The 16,759-nt window shown below is 51.4% G+C and overlaps 1 protein-coding gene across 2 annotated transcripts in view; it reads right to left on the reverse strand.

Moving 5' to 3' along the window:
• The window catches only part of PRMT8 (protein arginine methyltransferase 8), a 70,301-nt gene that overhangs the window by 19,448 nt on the left and 34,094 nt on the right, over positions 1–16,759 (reverse strand). For both annotated transcript variants that reach the window (XM_027967994.3, XM_027967995.3), the window contains 4 exons: positions 12,621–12,776; positions 10,016–10,079; positions 3,674–3,816; positions 3,015–3,102 (listed from right to left, as the gene is read on the reverse strand). In XM_027967994.3, the coding sequence (XP_027823795.1) occupies positions 3,015–3,102; positions 3,674–3,816; positions 10,016–10,079; positions 12,621–12,776 (451 nt within the window). The remainder of the gene's footprint in view (positions 1–3,014; positions 3,103–3,673; positions 3,817–10,015; positions 10,080–12,620; positions 12,777–16,759) is intronic.

Genomic DNA, 16,759 nt, shown 5'->3' on the forward strand with positions numbered 1-16,759 from the left:
TGCGACGACTGTTTCTCGTGACTAGCAGAAGCTTCACAAGACCAGCAGAAACTTTCTAAAAAAATAAACGTGCCTGACCACATGTACTTCCCCTTTACCAAAATCACATATATACTGTTTTCCCCCGACGTCTTTGGAGCAGTTTCTCAGAGCCGTCTGAGGTGCTGTCTCCCAGGCTGCAGTCCTCATATTGCCCCAGATAAAACTTAACTCGTAGCTCTCACATTATGCTTATTTTCCTAAGTCGACAACACCGCCGCCGCCCTCACCACCATCACTTTGTACTTTCCTTTGCTGGTTTACTTCTATTCCTTCATTAATATTAATTTTCTCATTCATTCACTCAACAAACTGTGCGTTGTGAGCCTGGTACATGCCAATGATCTGTGTGTGTGTGTGTGTGTGTGTGTGTGTGTGTGTGTGTGTGTGTTCTCTAGCAGTTGGTGAGCAAACTGAGGGCAATTTCTGAGTTTCACTCCTGCTTGTGTTCCCATGTTGCGTGTGGTTGAGAAAAGAGGGGAGGAGAAGGGCAAGAAGGGGGCGGGGAGGGGACAAACTGTTTTCCTAACAATTTTCTTTCTGAAAGGGATTGGGCACAACTCCTTCTCCTGCCCTATTTAAGATTTTTCTTTTCTAGCCGGTTCTTGAGCCATCAGAAATTTGCTTACAATTGTTCCCTTAGCAACCAGCAACCTTTATGCTTTCACTTTAGATTTAGAACTCTGAGTAACCAAAATCTCTGTTTATTTAAAACAGATTTCTAAATGCGCTTGCTTCCTTTCCTAAAAACAGAAACAGGTCATTTTTTAAAAGAAATGTTTAAATAGAAAACTTGGAAACTATGTTAAATAAAATGTAAAGGTGCATTTGATTCTGAGTTTGCGGGGAATGCTGTTGACAGACTCCAGAGATTCCACAAGAGAAAAACGGGGCTACCTTTCAGTCTTTTTTTTTTTTCCCTTTTTCAGATGATGTGAAAACTGCAGTAAGCAGGAGGAGACTCAACCCCATGGCCTCCAGTCCTGGGCTGGCACCTGAGTAGCAGCCAGTGCCCCAGGGCCTGTCAGGGCTGATCCAGTCCTCATGGCAAGGTGCGTGAGGTCAAGGTCCCGAACAGAGTCCAGGCAAGGAGGAGGGTGAGATCTGTTTGCCTTTAAACCACGAGGAAGCTCCTTAAAGCGCCAAGCTGAGGGTCAGAGTTCAATCAGTTTAGAGCACGTGAGAACAAAGAATGTGCCTGTAGGTTCTCCTCCAAACACAATTTATACAGTTACAGCAAGAACTCCAAAGGCAGCATAACCATACAGCTCCAGGGCAAAATATGTCCTATTTATTCATGCATTTGATCAACATTCGCCGTTGAGCTGTTTCTGAAACCTATCACGAGAGCGCATCTGGCCTAGATTCTGAGCCTCTGGAGGCCAGGAGCTCGGCAGTCAGGCTCAGGGCCAGGCCCACAGGCAGGAAGGGGCTTAATGACACAACTGGGGACCAGGTCCAGGCTGCCACGTGCGGCATCAACTGTCACGCCCCTTATATACATCATCTCACTTCATCCTCCCGACACGTCTATAGGTTGGGGGAGTTTTATTTCAGACCAAGGCTCAGAGATGTTAGGTGACTCGTTCACGGTCACCCAGAGGATATGAAGCCAGAGCTGGCCACCTTCAAAGCACCATCATCTAACCTCCTACTTCTCATTGCTCACTGAACGTTAGAAATGATGCCAGATGGGCGGGAGGGCTCAGACAAATGTCCCATTTCCGTCTTGTCCTGACCTGGCTCTGAACATGCTCTGAGTTTATATTTCCAGAAAGGTGCAGAGGCAGGTGGATGCACACACTCCGTGGCACAGCCCAGCAGCACAGACAACGACTAGACGTTGTTGGACTCTGGAGTCCTAGCCTCTGGGGGCCAGGAGCTAGTCTGTTCTATCTGGGAACCCCTCCGTCACAGGGAGTCTAGACGAGAGGTGTTTAGCGCTGTGCTGGCAGGAACCCAGATCTGCGGAGACTGCTGGACTGTTTGGAGTTTCTGCTCATGCTTGGGGTTGGATCATGTGTGTGCTCACTTGTATGTGTGTGGGGGTGGGGGGGGGGGGGGGGGCTGGATCGTGTGCATACTCACTTGTAAGTGTGTGTGGAGGAGGGGAGGTGGTCTTTGCACTTTGTCGCTTTAGTTAGTTCCGGCTAAGGATCCAAGTCTGTCTTTAAACCTTGTGTGTGTGTTCAGATGCTAAGTCATGTCTGACTCTTTGTGACCACTTGGACTGCAGCACGCTAGGCTTCCCTGTCCTTCTAAACCTTGTGGAAGCATAATCCGTTTAATCACATGAAGGACCAGTCTTGTATCCCTTGAGAACGGTCACTCTTTAAATGAAACAGAATCAAACGACTCTTTGGGGACCAGATCAAATGTTGGAGAGTTGTGCGGGGGTGGGGGATGTTTTTTCTAAGAGAGCACCTTTTCAACTGATTAAGCACAAAGAGCACAGATTGGGATAAGCCCCCACCCCCACCCCATTGCTCCCCCACCCACATGCTCAGCCTCCATCTCCCTCTGTATCTTACTTATATGAAGGAGAATCAATGTTATGCTGACAAATTTCAGGCATGCAAAGGCAGAGTTCAAACGACTGGCCTGGCTGGAGACCCTCCCTGCCCTTATGTGGATGTTAGGGAGAAATGACCTTTAGTAGCTTGCAGCCACCTGCCAGCTCTGCAAAAATACCTCAGCTTCTGCTGCTTCATTCATTTTCCATCCACACTGCGCTCATTCTCTCCTCGCTTTACCTCCCACCAGCCACATTCTTATTTCCTCTCTGTAGAACCCCCACCCTTGGAACCAGCAGAAAACATCCAGAGAGCAGAATCCGGAAAAGGTCACAGGCATAAACTCCTCAGAGGCACAGTAGCTGTGTCCACGAGACTGACCACTCATGCCCAGCCCTCTGAAGTGCTTCCTGCCCCCCAACCCCCCCTAAAAGCCCAGCAGAGAATGCGAAGGTGACTTACAGTGGATTTTGAAGTCCTTGTACTGTCTGTCCTCAATTGCTACCACGTACAAAGCTGCCCGGTCTGGAAACATAAGCCCTCCAGGTTTCTGTTGATGAATTGTGGGGAAATGGGTCTCGTAATCTATTCACCTGACAAAGACATACATTTTTGAACTGCACATAGAGTCACCAGACAAGCACCCCCTCGCCAGCATTCCTCATGCAGCAGACTGTCACCTCGGCCGGGGAGAGGGCTGGGTGGGGAGGCACCAGGAAACACCCAAGGGGCCGAGGTGGGGCCCATAGGACAAATGTGGACGGGCAGAGATGTGTCCAGTGAGGGCGGTGGAAGATGTTTTGACTTCTCAGTCTGGAGAAGCTAAGGTCAAAAGCACATTGGCTTACTGGCAGCCATGCAAACCCTTAGTACTTCTTGACCAGCATAGACTTTGGACAGCAAACAATGGGTCTATTATAGCAAAAAAGGCCAAGGTTAGACCTACGAATGCTCATTCTGTCCCCCAGAGGCAGGTCTAGTCTAAAGAGAGGGGTCTGGGAGCGGTAACCCGGTAGCCCAGGTCCTCTCTGAAGTCCTCGTAGTCTCCCTCGGCTACAGGCGGGGGCTGAACAGCCAGGCAGCCGGCGGGGCAACCAGGGGACAGCATGCAGCAGGCTCACCAGCCACTTGTCCCTGGCGAAGATGACGGTGGCGAGCATCGACTCATAGAACAGGCAGTAGCCCATCCACTCGCTGATGATGATGTCCACCTTCTCCACAGGCAGCTCCACCTCCTCCACCTTCCCCTTGAATATGGTGATGACTGCAAAATAAGAACCCCACGCCCGCACTTTGCAGGGACCCAGGCCGGGAAGCACCCCGCATCAGGACGAGATCAATCTGCAGGGGTCAGCGCGGTTCTGATTCTTCTCTCCCTTCACCATGCCAGTTTATACTAGGGACTGCAGACTCCTTGTGTGATTCCTCCTGAAGTGTATTGGGCAGTTAAGATCAAACCAGTCCATCCTAAAGGAAATCAATCCTGAAAAGTCACTGGAAGGACTGATGCTGAAGCTGAAGCTCCAGTACTTTGGCTACCTGATATGAAGAGCCAGCTCATTGGAAAAGACCCCAATGCTGGGAAAAATTGAAGGCAGGAGGAGAAGAGGGCAACAGAGGTGGAGATGGTTGGATGGCATCACTGACTCAATGGACATGGGTTTCATCAAGCTCCTGGAGATGGTGAAAGATAGGGAAGTGTGGCATGCAGCAGTCCACAGGGTCGCAAAGACACGACTGAGCAACTGAACAACTAAGGGCCCGTGCTGTGCTAAGCCCAGGATGGACACTATGTCCCAACAAGTCCTTGAAGCAGACACAGCATTCTCATTCTCATTTTTAAGGAAAGTGAGGCTTAGAGGGGTTCAATGATCACCATGGAAACAGAGCCCAGGTCTGATAACCAATGACCCATACCCTTGCCAGGGCCCCCACCCCACGTCAGGCTACCGTGACAACTCAAACCCACAGGAGGCTGAGAGACTGCCGCCACTGCATCTGTTCACAGCCCGGGCTCAGCCCCAAGGATGCCTGGCTAGTGTTGGAGAAGAGGGGACTTGGTGTTTTGACAAGAGTATGGGCTTTGCACTCAAGAAAACTGGCTTTAAGTGCTGGGTCTTCTCATGATTAGCTGTACGACTTTCCACAAGTTACTTGACTGAACTCCAGTTATCCAGAGAACAGTCAGGAGAAGTGACATCTACTTGGCAAGAGGCTGTACTGATGAAATGAAATGACACAGGTGAAGGGCAAGCTCGCAACAAACACTGACATTGTTTCTTGGTGACCGGATGACTGAGACGTAAGGTGCATAGGATTTAGGCAAAGCCCCTGCTCTAAACATCTTCTGCCCCTGAGTCCCTTCCCAGACCTGTCCCTCCCTCTACAGCAGACTGAGAAACTTCTCAGTTGAGTTTTTGATCATTCAAGACAGACGTACGCTTCATCTGGGGGCTCATTCTGCATTCATTGCTGTGAAGATCCCAGCAAAAGCTATCCTGGATGCTGCTGTGCAATTGACAGGGTGATGGATGAGTTGGCTGGTTCCATCAGAACCTTTCCTCTAGAAGGAAACTCATCCTTCACCATCCTCTGAAAGACCACCCGGTGCCTGAGCTTTTCTGGGGAAACTAAACGATGACCTGCGTGTGTTCAGTTTTGTTCAGACTCTGCAACCCCTGGACCGTAGCCCACCAGGCTAATCTGTCCCTGGGATTCTCCAGGCAAGAGCACTAGAGCAGGTTGCCATTTCCTTCTCTAGGGCATCTTCTTGGCTCAGGGATCGAACCTGCATCTTCTGCACTGGCAGGCAGATTCTTTACCACTCTGCCACCAGGAATTCCCCCAGGATGTCAAAAGAGGATGCCAGAATCTAGGCCTGAGCCTGGATGGGAGGGGAGTTCGGGGGAGAACGTATATGTACAGCTGAGTCACTCTGCTGAAACTATCACAACATTGTCAATTTGATTCCCTGGTGGCTCAGTTGGTCAAAAATGTGCCTGAAATGTGGGAGACCCAGGTTCGATGCCTGGGTTGGGAAAATCCCCTGGAGAAGGAAATGGCAACCCACTCCAGTTTTCTTGCCTGGAGAGTCCCATGGATAGAGGAGCCTGGTGGACTATAGTCCATGGGGTTGCAGAGTCAGACACGACTGAGCGACAAACACTTTCACTCTCAATATAAAATAAGGCTTCCCAGATGGCAGAGTCATAAAGAATCTGCCTGCCAATGCAGAAGTGGCAGGTTCAATCCCTGAGATGGGAAGATCCCCTGGAGAAGGAAATGGCAACCCACTCCAGTATTCTTGCCTGGAGAATTCGTGGACGGAGGAGCCTGGTGGGCCACAGTCCACGGGGTCACAAAGAGACAAACACGACTGAGCACACGCACACTAATATAAAACAAAAAGTTGAAGAAAAATCCAGGCCTGCTGTTCAACCTGGTAAAAGCCACTTGAGACCCCCGTCTTGCATCTGCACACAGACAGGATCACGACCTGATCACACACTGCTGTTTGGGGTGTAGACACTCCCACCCTTGCCCTGTTCTGGCTCAGCCATGATGTCACGGGCAGCAGGGCTGGGAGTGAGGCCCTCACCCATGATATGAGCAGAGTCAGACACGCCTGGGCGGCCACCCCATCCAAAGCGGACCCCAGCTTTCTCAACTGCTCCATCCTGTCCTCCAGAGCGCTGCACCATTTGTGATTCTATTGGGATGCTGTGTGTCCACTTCTGTTGTGTCTGTGCCCTCCCTGAGACTGTAAGCATCATCTGTGCTCTTCTCCCCAGCTCCCCTGCATCTGGCCTGGGGCCCAGACTGTGGGTGACATCCCTCCCCCAGGGGTGGGTGCATGAACCCAGTCCTGGGATTATGCATGGGCTGCCTCTGAGGGAAGCAGCCATTGCCAAGAGCCACTACAGGTTCATTAACAGCCATTATGTCTGATTAACCTCATCCCGTCTTTGGACCAGCCTATTAGTCAAGTTAATGAATGAAATAATCATGACAATAGCTAACATGTATTGGGGGCTAACGGCACATGTACACTGTCGTGCTTTACACAGAGCTGTGCTGGGAGACACTTAACAGGGGGTTCTCCAGGAAGGAAGGATACCCTGACTTGCAGCATCTGCCTGTTTCTCCACATAAATACTCCCACTGAGGCCAATTTCAAGCCACCAAATGCCCTGCATCCATTCTGCAAATTCACTGAAAATATAGTAGCGCTGTGAAACCCTCTGTGGTCTGTCTCACTGTCGTTCCCATTTCCCAGAGCAGGAATGGAGGCACAGAAGGTCAGGTGCCCAAGATCACAAGCTGATCTTTTGGAACTGAGTGTGAACCTGCCAGAGTTCTCAACTACCATGCCAGGCCCCACGTGCGGATCTGGCAAGGCACCTTCTCCACGGCCTCTCTGGAGTGGAAGCTGACCGATTATTGTGCAGATTCACAGCTGTTCCCTGACTGTGTTCAAAGGTGCTGGCTCAGAGCTGAACTGGATTAGACCAGCCTACGGGGGCCGCCCCACTGCCTCCACCCCAGCTCCTCCCTATGAAGATGGCGCCTCACAGAGAACAGTGATCCCCAAAGAGCAAGGCTCTGGGGACTCCTGTATACGTGCTCAGTCCTATTGGACTCCTTGCAACCCCAGGGGCTGTAGCTTGTCAGGTTCCTCTGTCCATGGGATTTCCCAGGCAAGAATGCTGGAGTGGGTTGCCATTTCCTCCTCCAAGGGATCTTCCCTACCCAGGGATTGAACCCGCATCTCTTGCATCTCCTGCATTGGCAAGCAGGTTCTTAGCCACTGAGCCCCCAGGGAAGCCCCCGTCTCTGCCTAGGGACTCCGAGTAGATTATAGTGAAAGTGCCAAAGTGAAACTCACTCAGTTGTGCCTGATTCTTTGTGACCTCATGGCCTATAGAGTCCATGGAATTCTCTAGGCCAGAATACTACAGTGGGTAGCCTTTCCCTTCTCCAAAGGATTTTCCCAACCCAGGGATCGAACCCAGGTCACCTGCATTGCAGGCAGATTCTTTCCCAGCTGAGGCACAAGGGAAGTCCAGCAGATTGTAAGGAAAAACCAAACATGAGGCTTGATATGTAGATAAGGTGTGATTCTCAGTTTGGATTCAAAGTATCCACAGACTGGACAGAGGTGAGGAATTGCAGCTAGGCAGTCACATGTGGGTAGACGGCAGATCATGGCTGATGCCAGCTGACCGCCAGTGTGGCCTGAGGTCCCCACAGCTGCTAAGGGAGCCAGAGCATCCTCTGCCAGGGTGAGAGGGATGCTGGCGCATGGCCCGAGGAGAAGGGGGCTGAAACCAAAGCCACAGGTGAAGGAACGGGGGCTGTGTCCCTGCATCTGTGAGAGTAGGGCTGCCAGGTGAAGGGGAGCCCCCTTATTCTGTGTGGTCCCAAAGTGATGACCCAGAGCATTGTGGTCAGGCTGCAGAGAGGCAGACTCCAGCGGAAGGAAGTTCTTCAAACCATCACAGCCCCAGGTGGCTGCTGGTGGGACCCTCATCAGGGGAATCGTCCCAGGACTGGATGGCCACAAGCATGGAGGGATGCTACAGGGCAGAGAATTCAAGTATCGTCTACAAAAGGCTTAGGATGCGTGACCAGGAATGAGCAAAGTGCAGAACATAAAGCCGGAAAGATCTACAGTTAAGGCTTGCTGTACAGGCCCCTCGCGTGTATTCTCTCTAATCCCCCAGTAATCCTGTGAGTTGAGTGTGGCGGCGTCTCCTGCACCAGGAGCTGGGACTCAGAAGGGGAGCCACCTGATGAAGCCCTTCCTGCGGCCTCTCTGTGCCTCACACTCTCCTCGGGCTTCTGCGTCCGTGACCTTCATGCTCCAGGGCAGAAGAAGAGAAAGGAGGGCCCGACTATTCCCTTTAGTGTTCTGAAAAGTCAACGGATTAGCATTTGTCTTCTAGAACTATGGGTCTCCTGGGCGGGCAAAGAGAGGAAGTGGCGGCTGTCAGCCCTGGTGTCCGAGACGACACTCTGATCTGAGCACGTGTGTGGGCCACGTGGGTGGCAGGAGCCACGTGAAGGCCACACGCACGCCTGCAGGTGGCCGTGTGGAGGTGCGCGTCTGCCTGGGAACAAACCCATCCTGGGAGCCGTACGGAGGTGGAGAGGGAGGGAGATTGATTGATTCTGGGTAGCAGGTATTTTATGTCCTGGGTTGTTATTTATGTCTCTACACCTACGCTCCCGAGACCCACACAATTGGCTGTTGCCACGTTTCAGAAGCATTTCCATGGAAGCCAAGCTGTCCTCTTTCTAGTATACATGCCAAGGCAGAACACGCTTTGCCTTGAAAAGACCCCCCGCCCCCGGACCTGTGTGAAGAGGCTAAGCATGGGCCATGGGGGTGGCCATCCACCTGGGGACAACTGTTTGTCCCTCCCAGGTCTTTGCCTCCATAGCACAGAATCAAATGTGAGCCATTGAAACACAGAGCAGGGAATGATTCTCTCCTGGAGCCACGAGGTGGGCTGAGAAGATGCCACCAGCAAAAGACAAGCCAGATGAGGTCTGAGGCCATGTGATGAGCAGGGGCTCACCCTTGGAGGGGTGTGGTCAGCAGGGGCAGCCAGGCTCCGCCCACCTGAGCCTGAGCCCAGAGATCGGGCATCCACGCAGGGGCCTGCCCAGCCAGGGGTGGGAGCCCAGCACTGCATGGCAGGTGGGAGAGCAGGAGGTGGTGACCACACACAGGAAACTGATCCAATGTGTGCACGCACACTAAGTCGCTCCAGTCGTGTCCGACTCTTTGCGACTTCAAGGACTGTAGCCCACCAGGCTCCTCTGTTCACGGAGATTCTCCGGGCAAGAATACTGGGGGATGGGAGATACAGGAGTTATTCTGATTAGGGGTCCTCATGAGGGTGAGCATATTCAAGATGAGTCCCAGGGGGAGGGGCCGAGGAGATCACAAACACCTGGGAAAGGAATGAGGAGAAGAAGGGAAGGAAACACAGCTCCTTGTGCTCAGACTAGCTGTAAGAGGGTCTCATTTCCAGGGGCAAGCTACTTGCCAAGACAGTCCGTCAGCAGCGGGGCCTGTGGGCATGAGAAGATGACCTTTCTCCAGATACAGAGCCTGGGATCTGCTGGGATGTTGCTCAGTGGACATAGGGCTGGAGGCATTGAGAGGGAACGGGAGGAGGAGGGACAGCTGGGGCCAAGCAGAGGGCTTGGAAATGAAGGTTTTAGCCTCAGGCTGGGCTCAGCGCAGGCTGAGCTGGGACAGACGTGCCCTTGGCTGACCTGGCAGGGACTGGGAAACTCTGAGCCCTGTGGACACAGTCCTGCTAATAAGGCAGCGGCTGGCCTCCACCTTTCCAAGGCCAAGTGGTCTTACATCAGTCTCTGCCACCCAAACAAGGAAGTACAAACCCCTCGCCCCCTCCCTCCACAGGAAAGCAGGCAGAGGTGAGTCTTACTGTTGTCCAAGTGGTTGGCCTTAATGATCTTCTCTGAGTAGTCAGAAATACTGGAGCATTCAATCTGGAGGGGATACAGAGCAAAGGAGCCAGGCATTAAAAGAATCACAGCACGCAATTTAGGGCCAGTAGAACAGACGGAGGTGCTGAGGCCTGGGGGTGCGATGACCTACCCAAGGCCACGTGGCTACTTCGTGGCAGATGGAAACCTAACCCGCAACCCTTCCGAAGCACAGGCCAGTGGCTCTCCCACTAAACTGGCTGCTTTTGCCCCTCAGTGGAGAGCTTGGCCTCTGACTTGGGAGATCTGGTAGGAACAACCAGGCCTGGCAACTCCCCTGGCACGGCCACTGTCTTGGGGGTGGTGGGGTGAAGGAGGTGGGAAGGCAGAGCCCCCAGAGCCACTATGAGCCTTCCTGGTGTCATTCTCCTTCCCCTGGCCCTCCCTGGCTAAACGGGTACCGTCCACAAGAAAGGCCATCGGAAAAGGGCAGGTCAGGGACTCAGGACGTCTTGAGACCCTTCCCCGCCCCAGGGGCAGACTTGTGTTAACCCTAACTCCTCCTGCCATCTCCACCTTTGAAAGAATTGATTCTTCTTAATCTAGAAGTCTTGCCAGGCTCTCCACATCCCCTAAGTAAAGTGCGAGAGTGTTAGTTGCTCAGTCAAGTCCAGCTCTTTGTGACCCCGCGGACTGTAGCCTGCCAGGCCTCTCTGTCCATGGAACTTCCTAGGCAAGAATACTGGAGTGGGTTGCCATTTCCTCCTCCAGGGGATCTTCCCAACCTGGGGATCGAACCCCAGTTCCCTGCATTGCAGGCAGATTCTTTACCATCTGAGTCACCAGGGAAGCCCCTCCTAAGCAAAGGGCTAAGATGCTCAAGAAATTCATTGACTTTCAGCTGAGAGTAAGACCTTGTGGGAACAGCAGGAGAACAAGCCCCACTCTGACGGTAGAAAACCTGTTTCCTGGGTGCTGGAAACAGAGGGGCAGCCATCAAAACCTGCAGCTGAAGCCCCCTGACTTGGAAGCGAATGATGGCTGCCCTGCCTTGTTTGGCTCTGCCCTGGGCTCCTGTGAGACTCTGGAGCTGAGCTGGGACCTCAGAGAGCCCCTGAAGGGAGGACGGAGGGAGTCACAGGGGGTGTACACCAAGCCCTGAGGCTCTGTGAGCACCTTGGAAGGGAATCAGTCCCTCGACCAGACGCCCCATCCTGAGGAAGAGGCCCCATGAAGGTACGAAGGTTAGAGGGTGGGGAGAGGCAGTGCCGTGGAGACAGCAGGACTTGGCCGTGTGCAGCCGGGCTGGCTCTGCACCCTCTACATGGACCTTGGCAAGTATATCACGGCTCTGCTGGTCAAGGCTACACCAGAGGGGCCTTGAGACCGCCCTGAGACCCCTTCCAACCAGGACCTGGGTATCTTTCAAGTCAGGCATGTAAAGTGAAAGTGTCAGTTGCTCAGTTGTGTCTGATTCTTTGCAACCCCATGGACTGTAGCTTGCCAGGCTCCTCTGTCCATTGAATTCTCCAGGCAAGAATACTGGAATGGGTTGCCATTTCCTTCTCCAGGGTATCTTCCCAACCCAGGGATTGAACTCCAGTCTCCTGAATTGCCGGCAGTTTCTTTACCATCTGAGCCATTAAGGAAGGCATGGAGGGGGATGTTGTTCAGGCAGGGGGCTGTGGGGTGCAGGGGAGTTTGAGGGGCTCTAGTCAACCAGGAGCCTGGCAGGGGGCGGGGTCTTGAGACAAGCTGCAGGATGGTTCAGCTAATGAAGCCCCACCAAAAGCTTCCCGCCGGCCTCTGAATTGGGCCGTCCTGTGCACACGCTGTGTGTTTAACTGCAGCGTGCCTTGTATTTTGATCAAGATGAATTCCCGTTTCCCAGCCCTAGACCCACTATGTCAGCCAGCAGCTCAGAGCTCTGCTTTCTCAGTTTCTCCCCAGTTCTGGACCCTCCCAGCCCCACGTCCTGGGGCTGCGCCCAGCTGCATTGCGGGAGCTCTCCCAGTGCGTCCCCCATCACCACCTCTAGCTGGAGAGGCTGCAGGAGTCAGAAGAGCAGGATCAAAGCTATCAGCTTGCCTTTAAAGAACAGAGGAAGGAGACGGTCTCATTAGCGCTGAGGCCCCCTCCCAACTCTGCTAATAAAGACTGGGCATTTGACTTGCACCAAGCACTGTGCTACGCACTTGATTTGTGTATTAAACTCATCCCCTCCTTGTAGTCACCCTGAGGTACAGAAGAGAAGTGAATAGTCTGGGTCATACCTATTGGGAGTGGAAGAGCGGAGATTCCCACCAGAGCTCACAGGTGTAGCCACCCTGCCCTGCCTCTCAAGCCCACATAGGACTAAGGACTCGGAGGCAATGATGAGCCCAAAATGGTTTCAGAAAAGTCAAAATCCTGTATACACATCAGCAGCTCCAGGGCAAGGCCAGGAGCAATGCCCAGGTGACAGGGAGCTAAGGAGCTTGCTTGCCTCCTGAGAGCCATGCCTGACTGCCTCCTGCAGGGTGTGTGTGACCCCAGCAAGGACGGGAACTGGGAAGGGCCAGAAGGACCAGGAAGGGCCAGTGTCCCCGCAGAGGCCATGCTCACCCCGAACACCTTCTTGGCCCCTGCCTTGGCAGCAAACATGGAGAGGATCCCAGTGCCGCTCCCCACGTCCAGCACCACCTTGTCCTTGAACACATGTTTGTTGTGGTACATGGAGTTCCGGTAAGTGAGCGTCCTCACCTCATCCTTCAGCATCTCCTGTGTGGAAGGAAAGGCAGAGTCAATGTGTTTAGGGCACCTGGCCACACACCTACAGGGTCACACGGCCCCGGGGCTGTCCCGCCAAATTCTTCAGGGACCTCAGCTCTGTCATGAGGACGAGCCACGGAAAAGCATGGCTAGGCCAGGGCACCCGCATAGGACACACAGGGCCCTAAAAGTCTGCCCCGGGAAGGTCGCTTTGTACCCTCAAAGGAGGTTAAACTCCCGTCCAGACCTGGGAAGGCTCCGATTTCTCAAAAACCAAAATAAGGGGGAAGTATGAGCACAGCATGAGGGATTTAAGTTAGACCCAAAGCAGAACTTTCTGTTGTGGTGAGAGAACTGTCATTCTTGCTCCTTTCCTGATTACGTGCCCTGGACTTCAGCTCCACCATGAGACATGGAGACAATGACCTTACACAATTGCCTGAGGTACCAAGAACAGCTCCTAAGGAACAGAGTTTAAGGATGGGTTCTCTGAATAAGTTCTGAGTTTTCTGGGATTGGTTCTCTGATCTGATTAGATTTAAAGGCATTAATGAATCTGTTGCCATTGGTGAAGAGGGCTCTGGTGAAATGGCAAAAGAGTTACCCAGATTTTAGCCTTAGATATCTGCGATAAAGTTCCTACAAAAGACAGGACTCTGAGTGACCAAGTATTTGCAAACTTAGAGCATTTTAATGGGGTGGATTGATTGGTTGGTTGGTCGTTGCTAATTGTACTAGAAAACTTAAAGGAAGAAAATGATGAGCTCAGGGACTTAAATTCCCAGCTCATTTAGCACCTGAAAACTTCTATGACTTCTAGGAGGAAAAAAAAAAAAGGAAGAAAAGAATAAAAGCGGGGCGTGAAACTCTTATTTTCTTGCAAGGTCAAGATTTCTGAAAAGCAAAGCCAAAGTCTAATCTCGTCTGAATGACAACATGGATTGAATCCCCTATCCTTGCAGGGTCTCTTTGTTAAAGTTGAGTCATCGACTGGGAAAGAACGAGGTCCTGAGAACTGGAATGGGAACATACAGGCAGATTCGGGTGAAGCTGGGACCTCACGTTCCTAAATGGCACAGTCTTGTCTGCCAGCAAAAGCACCTTCTACCCTTGCCCAAGAAAGCTTGTTTCCCTTTTCCTGAAGAGTCTTACCCGTATGCACTGTGCTGTGCTAAGTCGCCTTATTCGTGTCGGACTCTTTGCAATCCCGTGGACTGTGGCCCATTCTCCAGGCAAGAATACTGGAGTGGGTTGCAATTTCCTCCTCCAGGGGATCTTCCTGACCTGGGGATAGAACTCGTGTTTCTTACGTCTCCTGCGTTGGCAGGTGGGTTGTTTTCACCCCTAGTGCCACCTGGGATAGGGTTGGTGAGGGTGGTCCTGAGGAGTATTTGTGTTACTTTGCAAGCAACTGGACCAGCATGGGGCTTCCCAGGTGGCGCTAGAGACAAAGAACCATCCCCACCCCCGCCGATATAGGAGACGCAAGAGACATGGGTTTGAGCCCTGGGTCAGAAAAATCCCCTGGAGGAGAGCATGGCAACCCAGTCCAGTATTCTTGCCTGGAGAATCCCACGGACAAAAGAGTGTGGCAAGCTACAGTCCATGAGGTCGTGAAGAGTCAGACACAGCTTAGTGACTAAACAACAACAAAATAGCAAGGCACAAAGAGTGACGCAGGAGGAGGGGTGAGGCACACCAAAATAACTACACGGTGCTTCTAACTTATGCAGATGGGAATCTGGGGAATAGTGGGGGGGGTGCTGTATAGGAAGGGTGAGAGAACAGTTGGAAGGGAACATAAAGTTGGGTTAAGCCCAGTCCACTGACATGGGTCCACGAGCAAAGATTGTGGCTTCACTGTTTTACCTCCAGGGGCTTGGAGTGCCTCTAATGGTTGTGGTTGGTCAAAGGAAACATGGTCAAAGTCAGTTGACGCTGAATGAATTGGAAGTGCCAGCACATCCCTGATAAGCAGAAAAGGAAGGTATCCAAAAAGAGTCAGGGAGATTGGAAAGTTGAAATGCACCTGTCATGCGAGACCCACACACCGATGCCAGAGAACAGACCCACCGCTGCGAGGCAGAAGTTTATGGGGGAAGTCCAGCATCCTTGACCAGCTCTGTGTGCCCTTCTCTCTAGGTCAGAAATTACGCTGGGAACTGAGATCCAAGTTACCATGGGATCAACATCCAGCTGGGATCCTGGGGTAGCAGGGGCCAATTTGTAGCATGTAATCGCCAAAGATGAGGAGAGTGTGAAGGACAGGAGAGCCAGAGCAGTATTTGTAAGAGCTTGGCTCACCAAACCCTAGGGGGCGACCGGTTAATTAAAATACTTCTAGAAAATAAGTCGTGAGAAGCATACTAAATTCTTACTTGTTCTGTTTCAGCAGAAAAGCTATAGGTCTAGTGAATGGAAGTCTGGCTTGAATCACCAAAACAGGGTCATCGCTCCTCAATGGATTCCCAGACCTAAGCCAGTTTACAGACTCAGAATTCCTCGAATGAAAGGGAGGCTGCATTATAGGAGAAGAAGCCTTGTCACGCTGCCTAAAGTGTCTACTGTCCATCTTTCTCCACGTCTTCCTCCTAGAAAACCTGTAGGCATTTAGTAGTGTGTCTTCCTTGGAAAAGGAAAATAAACAGGTTTTTGAGGATTACTGGGCACTGGCTCTGAACTATTGGATCACTAGTTTCATGAGATCCATGAGACCACGAGACCATTTCCAGGAAACCCACATCTGCATTCAGTTTGTCCATTTGGCCTGTGCAGAAGAGAGGCGGAACTTCGAGAGTAACCAGGGATCCTCATGGTCAGGTGAGGACTGCAACTGCAGGGCTGTCTCTGATGTGGTTTCATTGTTTGAGCAAATCAATCCAGAAGGTTACTGGCCTTTTTAAAAATCAATTTTAGATATTTATCCATCCATATTTTTTTCAAACGTTTTTTTTTTCCTGTCCCATTCTTTCTCTTCTCCTCTTGAATTCCAATTACTCACGTGCTTTACCCCTTAATTCTGTCTTACAGTTCATCGAGACTCTGTTTCACTTGTCAATTTTTTTCTCTGTTCTTCAGTTTCAATGATTTCTTTCTTTCCTGTCCTCATATTCATACATATTTTCCTCTGTGTATCCTTTTTGTTATTAATTCCACCCAGCAAATATTTGGTTTAGATACTGTATTTTTCAGTTGGAAGATTTCAGTTTCGCCTATTACATCCATTGCCTCTCCCTAGGAATTTTTAAGAATCATTTTCATTATACTGATAGCTCTTTACAAATCTCTATCTGATCAGCCCAACACCTGGCCTGCTTGTAGATCTGTTTCTATTGGCTGGTTTTTCTCTTGACTATGAACAAAATTCTCTTGTTTCTTCCCCAGTCTTGCCACTCATTCTTTATGCCACGGATGGTGTCTAAGGAACAATAGTAGCTGAAGTCAGTTGTTTCTCTGAGTGGGAATGGCCTTTCTTTCTAGACTGCTAGAATGGTGAGTTGGTCAGTTCAGTCCAATCAGGGGTCGAGCAGGTTAGGAGTCGAGTAGGATTCATTCAGATGGGGGAATTTAATTCATCTATCAGGGCCTTGGCATTCAACTACAGGAGCTAAAAGTCTTTGCACTTGCATTTCAGTCCAGCCACTGCTTCCTGCGCCGCCCCAAGGCTCATATCTTTGGTTATCTTAGAAGCTGCATAAGGGGATGGTTTGGTTAGACTGAACTCATGTCTCAGTCTAAATACTTTGAAAGTGAGTTTGTGCCTTTCCTTCCAGAAGCTCTCTGAGACCAAACACTGCAAGATCGCTTGACATCAGAAAAAAACAAGGCCGCAAAACTGAGAGCCTACAAGACTGCAAGATGGCATCCCCAGAACCAGGCACGGGGCATACTGTGTAATCCGTGCTCTGTAAGGAAGGGGCCAGGGCACCTGCATGCAAATCGTAGCTCCAGTGAGCTCTCCGGCAGGCCCAGAGCATCATTCATCCTTCTGC

Source organism: Ovis aries, chromosome 3, assembly GCF_016772045.2.
Source record: "Ovis aries strain OAR_USU_Benz2616 breed Rambouillet chromosome 3, ARS-UI_Ramb_v3.0, whole genome shotgun sequence".
Taxonomy (NCBI): Eukaryota; Metazoa; Chordata; class Mammalia; order Artiodactyla; family Bovidae; genus Ovis; species Ovis aries.